This window comes from Odocoileus virginianus, chromosome 19 (assembly GCF_023699985.2).
Source record: "Odocoileus virginianus isolate 20LAN1187 ecotype Illinois chromosome 19, Ovbor_1.2, whole genome shotgun sequence".
Taxonomy (NCBI): Eukaryota; Metazoa; Chordata; class Mammalia; order Artiodactyla; family Cervidae; genus Odocoileus; species Odocoileus virginianus.
The window spans coordinates 50,360,305-50,379,762 of record NC_069692.1 but is presented as its reverse complement, the minus strand read 5'-3'; the positions used below and the strand labels follow the sequence as shown (position 1 = coordinate 50,379,762).

General features: G+C 37.8%; 1 protein-coding gene across 3 annotated transcripts in view; it reads left to right on the top strand.

Annotated features, from left to right (window-relative positions):
* ADGRB3 (adhesion G protein-coupled receptor B3) overlaps window positions 1–19,458 on the top strand; it is an 856,417-nt gene that overhangs the window by 437,583 nt on the left and 399,376 nt on the right. For all 3 annotated transcript variants that reach the window (XM_070450225.1, XM_070450226.1, XM_020897092.2), the window contains 2 exons: window positions 11,874–12,023; window positions 12,823–12,898. In XM_070450225.1, the coding sequence (XP_070306326.1) occupies window positions 11,874–12,023; window positions 12,823–12,898 (226 nt within the window). The remainder of the gene's footprint in view (window positions 1–11,873; window positions 12,024–12,822; window positions 12,899–19,458) is intronic.

Genomic DNA, 19,458 nt, shown 5'->3' with positions numbered 1-19,458 from the left:
CTATTATTTTCTCGCATTCTGAAGGCTATCTTTTCATCTTGTTTATAGTTTCCTTCCTTGTGCAAAACCTTTTAAGTTTAATTGGATCCCATTTGTTTATTTTTGCTTTTATTTCCATTACTTGGAGAGGTGGGTCATAGAGGATCCTGCTGTGATTTATGACAGAGAGTGTTTTGCCTATGTTTTCCTCTAGGAGTTTTATAATGTCTTGTCTTACATTTAGATCTTTAATCCATTTTGAGTTTATTTTTGTGTGTGGTGTTAGAAAGTGTTCTAGATTCATTCTTTTACAGATTGTTGACCAGTTTTCCCAGCATCACTTGTTAAAAGATTGTCTTTTCTCCATTGTATGGTCTTGCCACCTTTGTCAAAGATAAGGTGTCCATAGGTTCATGGATTTATCTCTGGGCTTTCTATTTTGTTCCATTGATCTATATTTCTGTCTTTGTGCCAGTACCATACTGTCTTGATGACTGTGGCTTTGTAGTAGAGCCTGAAGTCAGGCAGGTTGATTCCTCCAGTTCCATTCTTCTTTCTCAAGATTGCTTTGGCTAGTCAAGGTTTTTTGTATTTCCATACAAATTGTGAAATTATTTGTTCCAGTTCTGTGAAAAATTACCATTGGTAGCTTGATAGGGATTGCATTGAATCTATGGATGCTTTGGGTAGTATACTCATTTTCACTATACTGATTCTTCCAATCCATGAACACGGTATATTTCTCCATCTATTTGCTTCCTCTTTGATTTCTTTCATCAGTGTTTTATAGTTTTCTATATATAGGCCTTTTGGTTCTTTAGGAAGATTTATTCCTACGTATTTTATTATTTTCATCACAATGGTGATGAATTTTCACAATGGTGAAGGGGATTGTTTCTTTAATTTCTCTTTTTTGTTTTATCTTTATTATTGTATAGGAATGCAAGGGATTTCTATGTTTTAATTTTATATCCTGCAACTTTACTTTATTCATTGATTAGCCCTAGTAATTTTCTGATGGAGTCTTTAGGCTTTTCTATGTAGAGATCATGTCATCTGCAAACTGAGAGTTTTACTTATTCTTTTCCAATCCAGATTCCTTTTATTGCTTTTTCTTCTCTGATTGCTGTAGCTAAAACTTCCAAATCTATGTTGAATAGTAGTGGTGAGAGTGGACACCCTTGTCTTTTCTTGACTTTAGGGGAAATGCTTTGAATTTTTCACCATTGAGGATAATGTTTGCTGTGGGTTTATCATATATGGCTTTTATTATGTTGAAGTATGTTCCTTCTATGCCTGCTTTCTGGAGAGTTTTTATCATAAATGAGTGTTGTATTTTACATTTTTAACAGTAAATTCTGGTTCCTAAGAGAAGGATTTCAGAGAACAAGAGTGGACTGAAGGAAGGTCAGTCAGATGACCCTTGAATTAGTCCAGGTGAGATTCTGGAGGCTTCTAGAGGGATCTAGAATGGAGACAGATGGAAGAGAGGTGACTTAAGACACTTGCTAGAGATAATATTGAGAGGAGGTGTTGATAGATGGTTTTAGGAAGTGAAGGAAAACTGGAACAACACTTAGGTTTTTGATTGGAATATCTGAGTACCTGGCGGCACCTTCTGTGGAGATGGAGAAGTGCTTGGTGGCAGAAAATCAAGAGTTTCGACACAAATACTGATTACTGAAGGAGAGAGTCACTATGTTGGTCACATCAGATATTTTTTTCTTCTGCGGTTAAATACAGTGTTTTCTTGCATGACCATTCATTTATAAATTGTCTGTGACACCTTCTACATCTTACTGGAAGAGTTGGGTAGTTGCATCGTCAGTCTGCTGGCCCCCAAAGCTGAAAGTATTTGCTTGTTTGGCCCTTTCTAAAAAACTGATCAGCTCAGCAGTAGAGCATGGCTGGAACCTAATTTTAGAGTATGGTTGTTGTTTGTCTAAACCAGTTGCCCTTTTCAATAATCTTTAGAAAGCCTTTGTCTCCTTATAAAGCAAGTCTGTCATTGTTAAGGGCTTCTCAGGTAGCACTGGTTCTAAGGAACCTGCCTGCCAATGCAGGAAACATAAGAGATTCAGGTTCGATCCCTAGGTTGGGAAGACCCCCTGGAGGAAGTCATGGTATCCCACTCCAGTATTCTTGCCTGGAGAATTCCATGAACAGAGGAACCTGGCAGGCTACAGTCCCTGGGGTTGCACAGAGGCAAACAGGACTGAAGAGACTTATCACACATGTCATTATTAAAATGCATCCTTCTGTCTCACAGCTGCTTTCATTGTGGTTTATTTTTTTGCTCTCCATTTATTTTTGGTGTCTTTCCCTGTTTGCTTCTCTTTACCCTCTAAGAGTGGAGCTTTCCTAAATTACACATCACAGCCTTTTCTCTGCCATCTCCTAGAAGCCAGCTGACCACCGAAGCTTCCTGTATTTAGGAAAGCTCCCTACCTACTCACCATTCTCCTGAAGATCACTTACTGTTATTGACATTTGGTCTGGTTTTGCTTGTCTGTTCCCTGCCTGTCTCTCCTCCGATACCATGCTGGTCCCATGAGGGCAGGGACTTGGATTGTTTTGTTCACTGGTGTATTTCCGGTGCCCAGAACTATGCTTCGCATGTAATAAATATTCAGTTAACCTCTGTTGAATGAACGAACCTGTCCATTGTATTCTCTCTTTGGGGGAACTTATTCATATTTGCATTATCAACTATTACTTCTTACTAGAAGAAATCCAGTTCATATCTCCAAGTTCTAAATTTGATCATGCTGTAAATCTCAGGTCACTTAGTCCAAAATTTCATTTTCAACCTTTTCTTTGATTACTTCTCTATTTGAACCTTTATGCTCTATTAAAAATGTGACTCTTTTTCCAGGGCATTGTGGTTTCCTCACCCGATACCCAGACACTGTTGTTCTGATGCTCCTGGACTTCGTGGCTCTTTTCCAGGCTTTGAGTCTGCACTGGCTCTTTCTTCTTCCTCTGACTTATGCTCATCCATCAGATCTCAGCTCATGTTCTGCCTCTTCAAAGAGGCCATCTTTGGCAAACTAACCACATGCCACCTCATCAGTTCTTTCTTTCATACCACCTGTCGCACCTCAAATCATCCAAATTGTTTCATGTGTTTTCCAAAAGACTACAAGCTCATTAAAGGCAAAGACTGGGCATCGCTTGCTCAGTTGCTAGTTCCTCAGTGGTGGGACAGTTCCTGGAATACTCTCAGGCTCAACAGAAGTTTGCTAGAGGAATGAATTTCCAAAGAGAACCCCAGTCCACAATGATCATTTATTTGTCAAGTCTTGGCATTTGGCAATGCTGTTACTGTTCTGGGGAAGGATGATTCACTATCTTGGGAAGCCCTGGGATTCTGGATTTCAGTTGCTGTTTCCTGCCTGTATGGGTACCTGATTCTTACTCCTCTAGTAAGATTTAAATACCCATAGACCTCAAAACAGTACATCACACACACACACACACAGTGATGCATACACAAGCATGCCTATTTCTCGGCTCTTGGTTTATTATCATCTAAAGGTCCTTCCTCTGCAAGAATACTGCTCTTCATTTCACAGGTTTGGAGAGGAGGGAAAAGCATTTTCTTTATCGATTTGGCTTTAAAATTCAGGTATACATGCAAAAATGCCCTGCATATCATATTTTATTTTCTATTTATGTTAGGAATGAAATCATGAACTACTTCTGTGGAGAAGATCACCATTTATAAGTTCCTTTTTATAAAAGTACACAAAACATACCCTTTTTAAAAACTGAAATAAAACTGGTATAATCAGCTTAAAATTTCCCTCATTAAATTTTGCATGGCATAAAAAGAAAACGGCAGTCAGGAAGAACATGCAGTAGTTAACAGAAAAAGTACAGAAATTAAGATGCTTTTACAATATATTTCTCTTTAAAGAAAGATTATAATATTTGGTAATAGCCTCTCCAACATTTGTCTGCAACAGGGGTAGGCAAACCTTTTCTGTAAAGGGCCAGGCACTAAATATTTCAGGTTTTGTGGACAGTGCAGTCTGTGCTGTAACTGTCAAGTCTTACTGTGGCCTGAGACCAGCCGTAGGCTTCACGTGGGTGAATGGTGTGGCTGTATCTCAGTAAAGCTTAATTTGTGGACATTGAGATTTGAATTTTGTTTAATTTTCTCATGCCAAGAAATAACGATTCTTCTTTTTATGTTTTCAACTACTAAAATACGTGAAAACCATTTTTAGCTCACAAATCATACACAAATAGCCGCTAGGTCAGATCCAGCCTTGGGCTGTAGTCTGCCAGCCCCTGGTTAAGAGTGTTCAGCTTGAACAAGGTGATATGTTGGTCTGGCTGGGGGTGCGCCATGTATATCAGCAGGAATACATGCTGGGGAGTAGAATCTGAGAGGAAGCTGAGGGGAGCTTCTGCAGAGATCACTGCTGTTCGGCCAGAAGTTCAAGAGCAGAAATCAGAAAAGTGCCCTGCAGTGCAGAGACTCCCAGGCTTTGAAATGGCTAATGGATAAAAAAATAGAATCTGAAGTTGATAATCCACAATTAATTTACAAGGTTTTCGATTTTAATGCCAAAAAGGAATATACAAAACAATTAATTAAAGTTTCAGTATATATATATATAGCAGGTCATTAGAAAGTAGCAGGTTGCATACGATCTTTGACTTGTCATTTCTCAGCTGCCTGTTGAGTTTGTCTATTTCTAAATATCAGGGGGTCCTGCATTCTCTCTTCAAACAAATTGGTGAACTCCCTAACAGGAAGGAGGTTTCTCACCTAAAAATCTCTGTGTGCTGCTCAGGAATGTGGGGTTGTTACTCCCTGTAGCAGGGATGGTGGAGGCCGAACTGATTGATGCTCTCAGCGTTCAGCACCCTTGTCCTTGCAGATGCCCTGCCCACCAGCTCTGTTTCCCAGGAAACGGAGGCTGCAGTCTGCTGTCGGGTTGCCTATTCTTTCCCCAAAACCCTTAAAACTCCAGTCCCAGCCTTTGGGAAGGGGACAGCATAAATGAGGGAGGTTGGATGGGGATAAGGGCAACTAAAAAAATCTGTCCGTTTGAATGTCTGTTTCCTATAAACTCTGTTGCAGAAACCTGAAATGTGATTGTTCATAAGGATATTAGAACATGAAGATCATGATGGATGAATTAAATTATGTGTATGTATAGTATCTGCACCCCCTTCTGCTAACCACGGTTCTTCAGTGACATCTAGTTTTGATCTTCTGTTGGGCAAATAAGATAGTTTTATTTCCTCTAATTGAATCATTATGTCTGTCTTTTGTATTTAGCACCAAAATATTACAGTAAGGCAAAGTAAATCTGCTGTTACGCGTTAGGTACAAACTGCACCACACAGTGCAAAATCCTATGCTTCTGAGTAGGCAAACCGAGATTTGAATCACAGTGTCACCACTTAGAGCCCTCTTCCTCATTTAAACTGAAAGCACAGATAATACCAATAAGGATACTGATAACACCAGTACCTCTTAGGGTTGTTTTAAATATTAAATAGTGTACCATGTTTAAGGTATCTGAGCCAAGTGCTGTTCTAGGAACAGAGCCTAACACAGAGGAACTACATAATAAATATTAATATGTGCTGAATCAGTTAAGGAACAGTGACAAGTGCCAAGACCATGGCAAGTGTGCAGTAAAAGTCAGCTGTCCTTCCCTTCCCTCCCAGATACCCTCAGTATTTTACAAGCCACTCAGCATTGCCATAGAAATATAAAAGCAATGGCTTCTTAAGCTGCTAAGTGCCACAGAGGTCACACTACATATCCATACGCTCTGCTCAGCTCCCATGTGCTTGCTATGAGCTCATGAACAAAACTGAGTCACTTTCTTTTTTCTTAATTTAATTTATTGAAGTATAGTTGATTTTCAGTCTTGTGTTCACTTCTGCCATATAAAAAGTGATCCAGATATAGATACATATATACATATATAGATATATATATAGAGAGAGAGACAGAGAGAGATACACATTTTCTTTTCATATTTGTTCCATTATGGTTGAGTTGCATTCTAACACACTTAGGCAATGCACCATTCCCTCCCTCCCAAGTGTTATGTACGGGATTTTGAAACTGTGCAGGTGACCATCAGTAATAGTGAGTGATGTTTTCCACAGCACTTCCATTTGGATAACTGGCCAATTTTCTAACACTGAGTCAGGATCCAGTTTCTAAGTTGTTCCTTCTGAATCAACATGAAATATAGTGCGAATTTTAAATGTTTTGGAAGCATCGCTAGTAGGAGGCACTGAGAAAGACAGCTTTTAGGGCGTCCCGTAAAGAACTTCTGATGCCCCTCCACTTCTGTTCATGATTATGACGTGCCTTCCCTCGGGAGTTTCCCCTACTCATTACGGGCGTGAGTCATTGCATTCGGCACTTAGGTCACTGCCTAGAAGTAATGCTTTTGAAGTTCTTTGTGCGGGCAGTGGCCATGACTGTAACAGAAATATTGAATTTGTCATCTACAGCACAATCGTTTCCCTTCTCAATGGAGGAGATAGATTTTTAATGTGACTGACTTTGTGTAACCAAATAACCAGAGAAGGCAGTGCCTTGCCTTTGTCAGAAGCTACTAGAATGAAGGAATGAAGGAAGGGAGAAAGAAAGGGATGAATGGAAGAGGGAAGGAAAGAAAATGATGAATTTAAAGGGCACTGTTAGTCACTCCCGAGGTGGCACATTAAAGTTGATGCATTAAAGTACTGAAGAATGACCTGTATTTATTTTAAGTGCAATTCCTGCCTTTGGTCTGAATATATTCAACATTAAGTTTTGACTATGTAATTTCAGGCCTAAGGTCACTGAAAGACAACCAAAAAGGAATGTTCAATGCAAACTTCAAGTACTTTATCATACTATGGATGTAGGATGAGGTAGTTTCCTAGTTCCCTTGGAAGTAATTTGAGGAAATCTACTAGAAAAGACAACAATTCCATAGGACCACTCATGCTTAAGGTACTGATTTGGCATCCAGCTCTCACTGCTTGACATATAGATATTTATTTCATCCTCCAACATTCCAGTGAGATAGATAATATTATTATTCCTGTGGTACAGAAGAGGAAATGGAGGCACAGAGAGGTTAGACAATTTGCTCTGGGTCACACAGCATGTAAAATGAACTTGAAATTTATCTTCTAAAATAAGACTTTTGAGAGTGATAGGTGGTGTTAATCATAATCGTACAAAATAACAGAAATGAACCGGGACTGGCCCTGAAAGTCCAGGACATCATAGTTAGCCCAAAATATCCAGAATTTGAATCCATGGCCCAGATCCAGAGTCTGCACTGCTCTGACTCTGGTAAGCTGCCCGTTTCCTCCGCTGGCTCTCATTTGCCAATTCTGTTCATTCCTGCAGCATTTATCCATACCCTTCCAGTCCGCAGCATTTTCTTTCCAGATGCCGTATTTTTTCTCATTGTGTATTTTTTTCAATTGAAGTACAGTTGATTTACAATGCTGTGTTAGTTTCAGGTATACAACCAAGTAATTCGTATGTGTGTGTGTGTGTATGTGTATATATATATAAATTTTTCAGATTCTTTCCCCTTATAGGTCTTTGCTGTTTATCTAGTTTATATAGATCTATTTGTGATCCCATGTACTGTTGCCCACCAGACTCCTCCGACCATGGTATTTTCCTGGCAAGAATACTGGAGTGGGTTGCCATTTCCTCCTCCAAGGGATCCTCCCCACCCAGGGATCAAACTCATATCTCCTGTGTCTTCTGTATGCAGGCAGATTCTTTACCACTGGGCCACCTAGGAAGACCCCTGTTTTATATGTAGTAGCTGTATATGTTAATCCCAAGCTCCTAATTTATTCCTTATTTTTTTCTTGTTCATGATGCAACTGATTCAACTTTACACGGATGAATCAGACAGAATCCCCATTGTCCAGGACCTCAGTCAGTAAGGACAAAGGGCTAAAACCTCATGATTTTTCTCAGGAACAAGTTAGAAGCACCCTATCTGCTTTGATGAACCAAAGGAGAGCTCAGTGGTTACAGAAAACCAGAACAAAATAATGACTCATGGTGCTTTTAGACCATTTGTAGAAAATTCCGTTATGCTTCCCGATGGGCAAAAATCTATACCAAACCCGAATCCTTTGAGAGCTTGGCCAATAACAGACGTGGTGCTCTCAGAGGATTTTATGCTGTCTATCCAAATGCAAAATGAAAGCATTAAAAATGCAGAGTGAAAGTCAGCTGGGTTTGCTCCAAGGTTTATCCGTGATGAGTCACCTATTTTTATTGCATAAGTAATAAGGTCTAGTGTTGTAATGAAGAAACGATACAGTGAATTTAGGGTAATTCTTGGAGCATTCAAGACTTGCCTATGTGTTCAGGGACATTGTGTCCTTTGAGATTTTTTTCTAACCACTTTAATCTTCTGTAAGAAAGACATTTTCTCAATTTTTGAGAAAAGACACTATGTTATTTGAATCCTCACACTACTGGATTTTATGGAGCAGCTTATGGAAGCAAAGCCTGAAGGTTGCTCCCTCATGATGTGCGCAGATGCTCTTTGGCAGCACTAGACATGTATATACTCTGGACATGTCTTAAGATATCATTGACTATAGCTGATTTACCATGTCATGTTAGTTTCAGGTATACCACACTGTGAGTCAAATATATATTTATATATATATATGTATAATCTTTTTCAGATCCTTTTCCTTATCAGTCATTACAAGCATTGAATATATCTCCCTGTGTGATACAGTAGGTCCTTGTTGACTATCTGTTAGTATTTTATGCCTGTTAATCGCAACTGCCTAGTTTATTCTTCCCACCCCCTCCCCTTTGATAACTGTCAGTTTGTTTTCTATGTCTGTGAATCTATTTCTGCTTTGTAAAAATAAGTTAATCTGTATTATTTTTTAGATTGCACGTTTAAGTGATGTCATCCAGGATTAGTCTTTTCTGACTCAGTATGATAATCTTTCGGCCCATCCATGTTGCTGCAATGGCATTTTCTAATTCTTTTTATAGCTGAGTAATATTGTATTGTACAAATGTACCACCCTTTCTTTATCCATTCATCTGCTGATGGGCATATAAGATACTTCCATGTCTTGACTATTGTGAATAGTGCTGCTATGAACATTGGGGTGCATGTATCTTTTCAAATTATGGTTTTCTCTGCATATATGTAAGGCATTTGTTTTTAATCTTACCTCTTTTGAGCTCCCTAGTTCCCTAGAGACTAATTGCGTTTAAATTTTATCTGAAGGTTTTAGAGAAATTGAGTGAAAAAGGGAAGGAATTGAGGGCTGGGTTGGCCCAAGTGTCTGTTACAGGGACTGAAAGAAGGAAAAAATAAAAGTCGTCTTTAAATCATTTCCGTTGTATGGAAATTGGTTTTCTTGTTAATTAATCACGGCACTTTATGACGGCACTGTCATAAAGAACGACAGTGTCACCTTAAGCATCTTCCTATGTAGGTTTAGATAAAAATTTGCACATTTAAATACTGCATATTTTAAAGAACTTGTATACTGGTAATTGAAGGCTATATTTGAATCTTGTCAGTCTATGAAGTCATATCTCTTTTTACAATGTAGTTATTAAAATGCTATCTTACATTATGAACTGGACTTCCCTGGTGGCTGAGATGGTAGAGCATCTGCCTACAATGTGGGAGACTCAGGTTTGATCCCTGGGTCAGGAAGATCTCCTGGAGAAGGAAATGGCAACCCACTCCAGTACTCTTGCCTAGAAAATCCCATAGATGGGGGAACCTGGTAGGCTATAGTCCATGGGGTCGAAAAGAGTCGGACATGACCGAGCGACTTCACTTTCTTTCTTTCTTTCTTACTTTATGAACTACATTTCTATAAAATTAATGAATACATGTTTGTTTTTATACACTTCCTATGCTTAATACTGTGCAATTTAAAGGACTTCTTACAGAAGTTAGATAAGTGATTCTAAGTGATTTTTATATTCCTTTAGTCTAGAATCAGAAGTCAGTCAAATCTATATGGTTGTCATTTAACACCCAATGTACCTCCAACTGAAGAATGAATGCATTTCATAAAGTAAGATGCATACATGTATAATTATCTCATTTTTATATATTTAAGAGTAATGTATTGAACCCGCATTTGTTCAGTATAAAGTGATATACAGTTGGCACAGAATAAGCTTCTTCCATATGACATCTATTTTTTTTTGATTGTTTATTTTTTCTATTTTGTTTTCTTTTCAATGTATATAAAAGCCATAGGAATTATTAGACCTCACAATCCAACAGTTTATCTCTTGTTTTCCTTTATAATAGAAACCAGAAATCAGAAAAAGCTTTATTACTTCTCATCAGTTTTTAGAGCAGCAAAGTGAAATAAATTTCCTCTCAACACCAAGACAACCAAAGTTAGAATCAAGGGATTTGGAAGTAGATGCACTTAGCTTTGCATATTGAATGAAGCTTGGAGGACCCTTAAGAAAGAGCATGTTGCCAGTGTTCTGGTCTGTGCATCTACATGCACTGGAGTCTTTGGACCCTTTAGGACAGATAAACTAGGTTGACTTCTGGACCATAAAGATGATGTGGATTGAATTATTAAAGAAACTAAAATAATTAGAGATGCTATCCCAAAACAGCATTTCACATTGATAACAATTTATGTTACCCAGCACCCTTTTCCTTCAACATTTAGTTACAAAATCCTTTTTTAACGTTATTATGTCAAATTACAGGCCAAATGAATTTCTATTCTGTGCTGATAATGGATGTGTATAATAGTCTGAAAGAGCTTTCACAAAGTATAGTAATACATAACCAATTTAATTTGCAACTAAGCCAGTGAAATAATATATTTATACAACTAATATTGTCAAATTCACAATTTTCATCCTCTTGTTTAAATTACAAGTTTCTTTTGAATGAAATACATTTATGAGGAGCCTAATGGTTTCTTACTACAGCTTTTCTGTTGTGACAGCTTTTAGGGTTTCTCCACTATCTTTCCATTTAAATTATGCATAGGATATCTGAAACTTTAATGTGAGACAAGTATGGACCTAAGTAAAATTTACAAATTAACTAATCATTGAAAATGTATATAATCAATAAGTGCTTGAGTATTTACTATCATAGTTTTATTACATATAGTTATATATTGATGTATATATATAATAAAAATATATTAAGGCATTACCAAACATATTATTCATTGAGTAAACACAGAATTCTCTTTTCACATATTTATTACATTTATTACCTTCAATTATGGGTGTACATTTTAAGAACTGTTTGTTATTTCTGCTCTACCTGTTAAATAATTCTGCATATTATATTGTCTCTGTGGTTATGGCATTGTTGGTGCTTGGTTATTTGAATTCTGACAGTTCTGTCTCCCAGAGCAATATGCTTGTTTTTCGTGTTCATGGTACCCCATCTAACCCGCGAAATAATTGTTCCAATGGCAATGTTCAGAGGTGAGCACAGAAAACTTGGTCTGAAGACAAAGTACAGATTTAAATGAAAATGTCAGTCTGTGAGTCAAGTGTGTTAACCAAAATATTTAACAAAAAATACAGCATGGGCTTCTAACCATTAGAATGGAGGCCCGTCATAAACAACCAGTATGTCTGCACGTTTTGTGCTCTGACTGTCCACCACTGACCATCATTGTATGATCCCTGCTGAGAGCAACAGAAACCAAATTAATAAGAAAAACAGTCAGCAGCCTTAATCAGCATCATCTAATATGAAGGAATAAGTATGTTTTATAGCTCTGATAAATGTAATTTGGACTAGAAATTTTCTTTTGACTATACTGAAAGGTTTAATTTGGTCAGTTTTGATAACACTGAAAGATTTTAGTTGACATCATTGCTTCTTTTTTAATAGTGGCTAGCATTCAGAAGCTTCCTGCGGCCTCTGTTCTGACAGACATCAACTTCCCAATGAAAGGACGGAAGGGAATGGTTGACTGGGCAAGAAACTCAGAAGACAGGGTGGTCATTCCAAAAAGCATCTTTACTCCTGTGTCATCAAAAGGTAAATGTGTGAAGCAATTTAAGCCTTGAGAAAAAAAAAAATATGAGTTCAATTTAATACTACACTAGCAATTTAGTCTGTAATCATGAGCTTAAAGTCATTTTGTAACTATAGAAAACTCAATTTGGTGTCGCCTAAATCTTAATTTACTTGAATAAAAGATCATTAAAACGTAAAAAAATAATACAAGTGCAAATTATAGACCTGCTGTTGACATGGTCAAATTTTCAGTGTTGACAGTCTCACCCCAGTGTAAAGCATGCGGCACGGTATTTTAAGTTTAGGTATTGAAATAGGCTGTGTTTTCTATTCCGTGCAAAATAAATTATTTCTGCCTCACTTAAAAAATTGATATATAAAGACACATCTAAGAAAAGAATTGAATTTTAAGAACATCTTAGGTAGCCCCTTAAATTGAATGATCCTTTTCAGTAAGGACACTGTGATCTTAATCTTGGAGGTCTGGCATTTTAACTGAGAGTTCCAAAGAGCACTGGCTGTCTCCCCACATCACCGGGAATTTAAGCTCTTTTGCTGTGACCGCAGCCACTTCTTGTCTCAGCTTGAAGGAAGGTTGCTTCATGACACAAAACCCACTGAAAATATATCTTCTGGGGCCATGATGAACACATACAGTGTGTGGGCTCAGTTGCCTGGCATGGTTAAGAAGGCATTTCTTATTCCTGGCTTTGCATCGGTAAATACTGGAATCCCCTCATAATTAGGAGATTAAAAGTTTTATAGGACATAGTATCTTTCTTGATGTTTTGCTAATATGTTTAAATTTTATTCTTTCTAGAATTAGATGAATCATCGGTCTTTGTTCTTGGAGCAGTCCTGTACAAAAACTTAGATCTAATTTTGCCCACTCTGAGGTAAGCTACAAAGTAATAAGCTGTTGTAATCTCTGTAAATTATTCAAAAAATGTGATTATAGCTCATTCTATAAAAATAGTCAAACAAGCTTTGGTAATACAAAGGGCTTTTCTTAAATGAAATAGAAAATACCAATTTAATGAACAGCTTATTAGCATACCACGGCATTGCAAAACAAGTAGGAAAGACAATTTTGGTTCCTGATTATAGCCCTGTAATTCTGACTTGCCTTGACTGAGGAAGAAAAAAGTAAGAAAAAGAAAACCTCAAGACTCTATAATAGAATGGATCATTTTAAAATTAATCTGTCTTCTTGCTTTATTTGTACTTAATGTTACTGTTCACCAGCATGACGTGAAGCTAAAGCAGTGTCATGATGGCTGAGAACACACATTTTGTTCATCGGCTCAAGATCTCAATTTGCTTCTAAATAAATATCCAATTACAGTTACATTAAGAAAAAATGCTGTTGTTCAATTAGAGGAGTAATTTGGGAAGAAACCCATTGATTCCTTTCCTCCCAGACATTAAAAAGGAACAATTACAAATAGTAATTCTTCCAACATTAAGTTTTTGCTCTGCTGTCTTAACTGGTTTACCAGATCAGTAAAGAATCCGCCTGCAATGCAGGAGACCCCAGTTTTATTCCTGGGTCTGGAAGATCCACTGACGAAGGGAGAGGCTACCCACTCCAGTATTCTCAGGCTTCCCTTGTGGCCCAGCTGGTAAAAGAATCTGCCTGCAATGCAGGAGACCTGGGTTCGATCCCTGGGTTGGGATGATCCCCTGGAGAAAGGAAAGCCTACCCACTCCAGTATTCTGGCCTGGAGAATTCCATGGGGTCGCAAAGAGTCGGACACAACTGAGCGACTTTCACTTTCACTTCACTTTCACAGAAAAAATAAAAAACAGAAACAAAAACACGGGCTCCCCAGGTGGTACAGTGGTAAGGAGTTTGCCTGCTATGTAGGAGATGCAAGAGACCAGGCTCAGTCCCTGGGTCAGGAAGATCCCCTGGAGGAGGGCATGGCAACCCACTCCAGTATGTTGCCTGGAGAATCCCCATGGACAGAGGAGCCTGGTGGGCTACAGTCCATGGAGTTGCAAAGAGTCAGACAGGACTGAATGACTGAGGACTCACGCACACAGAAAGCAAGGAGGCCCTCTCTCTGGATGATGCTGTCCTCACTCTTGATGACCTGTTTCCTCCACCAGGGCTCACTGTGGAGAATTGAGACAAAACTGTGTTTTAGTTAAATACAGCTCCGGGGCTGTGAGCACTTCCTCACTCCCTCATGAGTAAAGCGCTAAGTTTTTCAAGGGGAGAGACTGAAAATTGATGTGTACATTATACCAGGGGCATAACAAATGGGCTAATAAATAAAAACAATTAGAGTTCAGTCCAGTAGGAAAAGACCTCCTAAGAAAGAAACAACAGTTGCAGTGACTATTCAAGATTATTTGGAGAAAATCTATGTGGAGCAAATTGATAGAGTTGGTGTGTCATCCAGGGCGAGGTTTCAACCACAGAGACAACTCAGAAATCTGGCTTTCTTTAACTCTGTTCTTTTCTGGATGGAAATTGGGCTTCCTGAATTTAAATAGGTTTGTGGTTCCTTTGGTTCTACTAATACCTTTTCAAAGCTAATTCTTTCACTTGCAGCTTTTCCACGGGTTTTATTAAAACACATTGGTCTGTGCAGTTACTCGAAGCTAAAACTGATTTGTAGTTACACTGCCTCTATCTCTGTGTATGATATTTATTTGAGGAGAAAGTTAAAAGATTCTCAAAGTTAGCCCCTTATTTCCATTGGCAGTTTGTTTGTGTAAAGCTAATCTTGCAAGAATTCTAGATTAGGCACTAACTCAAAATCAGATGATTTGGGTTTTAATTTCAACTGATCATAACAAGAAATTTATAATCTTTTCAGTCACTCAGTCATCATCTGCTTCAGTTCAACTTTAAAATAGAAGCACCTTTTATGTGCGACATTCATTCTGTTTGCTGCAGAGAGACATAGTGAATGCAAATGAAATACTCAGTGTATAATGCTTTAGACTGTGAATTAGTTTCACTGCTACATATTAAACAGAGTTGCATTATGATTGATCTTATTTTGAAAAACACCATAGAACTTGCTCACCTACACAAAGTCAGATTCTTCTAACTTTTATAAATTCATAGAGTGAAGGGAATTGGAAATTTATCTAGGGATTATTGGCCTCTTTGTAAAAAAAAAAAAAGAAACTTTCAACATTTTTTACATCATGGCAGAAGCAGTGGTCACTTATGGCAGGACTAATGGCAACATTGTGGGCAGTTTAATGCATAAACTGAAAAAGTCCAGAACTGTCTCCACTGGCACTACCTGTGACAGAGATTCAGATTAACCTCTGGGCAAGCCACTGACTGTTTATGTGTAAATCGTGGAGTTGAACTCAAAGGTTCTTTTTAACTTCAAAAATTCCTTGTCTTTATTTCAGCGAAATTGTAGAATCTTAGCATTCTGACACATTTATTTGAAGTTCTTAATAATCTTTATATAAGAATTGTGACTATGTACACCCACTTACACTTTCTAAGGATGAAATAATCAGGTAAACGACTATAGGAAGACAACATTCACCTTTAGATTCATTAGAAATAATGACCATAGAATGCTTAGGATGAAAAGTTTGTTTAAGCACTCTTTTAAAGGTAAGATATTGGCACTTCCTCATTTTCTTTCATTTCTCACTGTACAGTGATGTACACCGCTAAACAATCTCAGTTTTTTTTTTCCTTTCAAAAAAATTGTTCCAGAAAGTCTAGTGGGTAGAAGAAGCCTTCCAGAAGATGAGTGATGTCTTTGTTATATAGTCACTCAACAAATATTCACTATGCGACATCCATCCTCACCCAACTGTCTTAATGCTTTTAAATCTCCTCTATTCTCAGAAGTCCCAGAACAGTGCTTAATAAATAATAGATGCACAAGAAATGTTTACTGGAATAATTGTCTCTATACGATAAAATATTCTATCTAAAAAGCCAGTTTTTTAAAAATTGAGGTACGTAGAAGTTTAGTGTTTATGTTGCCGTTCAGTCGCCCAGTCGTGTCCAACTCTTTGCAACCCCATGGACTGCAGCACGCCAGACCTCCCTGTCCCTCTCCCGAAGCTTGCCCAAGTTCATGTCCATTGCATCAGTAATACCATCCAGCCATCTCATCCTCTGATGCCCGCTTCTCCTTCTACCCTCAACCTTTTCCAACAGCAGGGTCTTTTCCAGTGAGTTGGCTGTTTGAATCAGATGACCAAAATATTGGAGCTTCAGTTTCAGCATGAGTCCTTCCAAAGAGTACTCGGGGTTGATCTCCTTTAAGATTGACTTGTTTGATCTCCTTGAAGTTGAAGGGACTTTCAGGAGTCTTCTCCCACACCACAGTTCGAAGGCATCAATTCTTTGGCTTTCTGCCTTCTTTTTATACTATTAAAATATTTTAGGAACAAAGGAATAAAATACATTTTGTTGCTTCACTGTAAAATTTGACTGTGCTAACTGAATCCAGTAGAAAAAAGACATATCTTCTTATTCAACATGAAAAAAATATATAAATTTACTCTATATGTTTAGTTATAATTTGTCAGATAATTTGTGACACATTTTATTCTGTGATCATTTTGCTAATAATTATCTGTTGAATATTTTGCAGCCAGGTTTCCCATACACAGGATAATGTCAGGCTTGCTGTTAAATCTCCAGGAATTTTATATTTTGATACAATATTTTTAAAGCAATACTTTGCATAATTGCCCTGGTGCAGACCAAGAAGTTGATAATGTTTCGAATAGATATCATTTAGAATTTTCCCTTAATATAAAGGCAGCAGTGACTTTGCATATTGACTCTTTCATTTAGATAGTTGTTTTTCTTCCCTTTCCCTAATATACCTTCAACTCTTCTTCAAACTGCAACCTCAATTTTACTGTTGGATTGTTTTTCCTTTTACAATTAAGTGGGTTCAGATTGTGACTCCATCTGAAGGAAATGTGCTCCACTCAAGTCCAAATTAACTAAGGGCTATTCTCAGCCTCCCAATTGTATTGTTCAGAATAATGTCTCACAGTAAAAAGTATAGACCCAATGCCAGAGGCCCTTTAGAGGTTAGTTCTGTCCAGACTCTGATTCTGCCAACAAGAGAACTGAGCCCAAGACGCTATGTCCCAAAGGTGGGTGGGTTCTAATCCATCTCAAGTCTTTGGTTTTCCAAAACCATTATCTTTCACTGTCTTGCTGCCTCTGGATGCTCACATATCTATTTCTTCGAGTAGTACAGATTTCTACATTCCTTTGGATACATGTATATCTTCTGCAGGAAAACTTGAAAGGCCCAGGGGCAGGTAGCCATGCATGGGTACCTCAAAGTGCTCGGGGTCGATTTGGTGGCCCCAGTCAAGGCTACCGGCACCAAGGGCTGGACCCTTCCCACCCTGCATGACCGCTTTCGAGATTGATCACTGAAAGCTGACCAGCAAAGGTCTGTGGTCCTTTGGGGGTGCTGAGAGCATCCACAGAGGCCCTGTGCACGTTAGTGAACTAACAACCACCCACCACCTGGTGAGTTCTTGCCCTGTGGAACGTTTAATTGCAGTACATTTTAGTAGGACAGTTTGGTAATTCCAGGAGCCTGTAAAAATGCATGATTAACTGATAGAAATTATCTCTAAGGAAGAAAAATATATCCAAACATGCATTCAAGCCAAAGAGTTCAAGAAATAGTTGTAATCAACCCATTGTCTAATTCATCTAATAAAGCCAAGTTCCAGCTGTATAGGAAAATTACTATATTTTTGAGTATGGGAGTAATGTGTACTTTTCTTTGTAGGATGGATAGATGTGCTGTGCTGTGGTTAGTCTCTCAGTCGTGTCTGACTCTTTGTGACCCCATGGACTGTAGCCCACCAGGCTCCTCTGTCCTTGGGATTCTCCAAGCAAGAATACTGGAGTGGGTTGCCATGTCCTCCTCCAGATGGCAGATGTAGTCCTGCTTTAAAAAAAAGAAAAAATGTGCATAAATGAAGCTATTAACATTCATTATAAAGGATCTAATTAAAATTATATGCAGATTACACTATAATATTAATGTGCTAGGAAAACTATGGATAAACAAACAAACAAAATTTAACATTTTAATTAGCCAGTAACATGAAAACTATTTTTTCAAAACGGGAAAAAAAAATCAATAATGCAAAATCACATAAATATGCTGTCAAGTGCACCAACCTAATAAAAGATAAATGATGCTAATTTTTTTCATATTTGAGAAATAGAGCCCATTTGAGTTCCTAATATTATAGGAATTAAAAGCAAACAGGAATAGCAATGAACCAGAAAATATTATAAATATTAGAAGAACAAAACATAATCACTTTTATATGAATACATCGTGAAAGTAATCTATCTGAAATACTGAGTTGCACCAAAGATATGTTTTCTTCAGTTTGAGGACAAGATTTTGAGCTTTGCCTCTTCATTCTGGGTTTGCAGTGAAATATTGTAGTTTTGTAATAGTCTGTGTCTTTTTATAATGTCCTATGGTGAGGACATTAGAAATTAACATTGTCCATGGGGTAACAAATTTTTATGACTAACACTATAAATATTATAATATTACAAAATCAGTATATTATTTTTTTAAATGAGTTTAATTTGGCCATACTGTTTTAAAGTGAATTTAAACCCCTGATGACTTAGCTTCACTGTGGGTCTAGGTGTTACCTAACTTGAAATTGTCATTTGTTTTTGAAGTTCTAAGTTAGCCCAACTACTTTTAGCAGCTGCTGATTTTAGTATTAAACATAAGTGAGACTGTCACACTAAGTGAAATAAGTCAAAGACAAATATCATATGATATCGCTTATATTTGGAATATAAAAAAGTGATAGGGATGAACTTATTTAGAAGACAGAAACAGACTTACAGACATAGAAAGCAAATTTATAGTAACCAAAGAGGAAAGGGAAAAAGAAGTAAATTAAGAGTTTGGGATTAAGATATACACACTACATTGTATAAAGTAAATAATCAGCAAGGACCTACTATATAACCCAGGAAGATATGCAATGTACTCTGTACTAATCTATATGGGAAAAGAATCTGAAAAATAATTGGTGTATTTAGATGTATAACTGAATCACTGTGCTGTATACCTGACCTAACACAACATTGTAAATCAGCTATCAGTTCAGTTCAGTTCAGTTCAGTCGCTCAGTCGTGTCCAACTCTTTGCGACCCCATGAATTGCAGCACGCCAGGCCTCCCTGTCCATCACCAACTCCCGGAGTTTATTCAAACTCATGCCCATTGAGTTGGTGATGCCATCCAGCCATCTCATCCTCTGTCATCCCCTTTTCCTCCTGCCCTCAATCCCTCCCAGCATCAGGGTCTTTTCCAATGAATCAACTCTTCTCATGAGGTGGCTAAAGGATTGGAGTTTCAGCTTCAGCATCAGTCCTTCCAATGAACACCCAGGACTTATCTCCTTCAGGATGGACAGGTTGGATCTCCTTGCAGTCC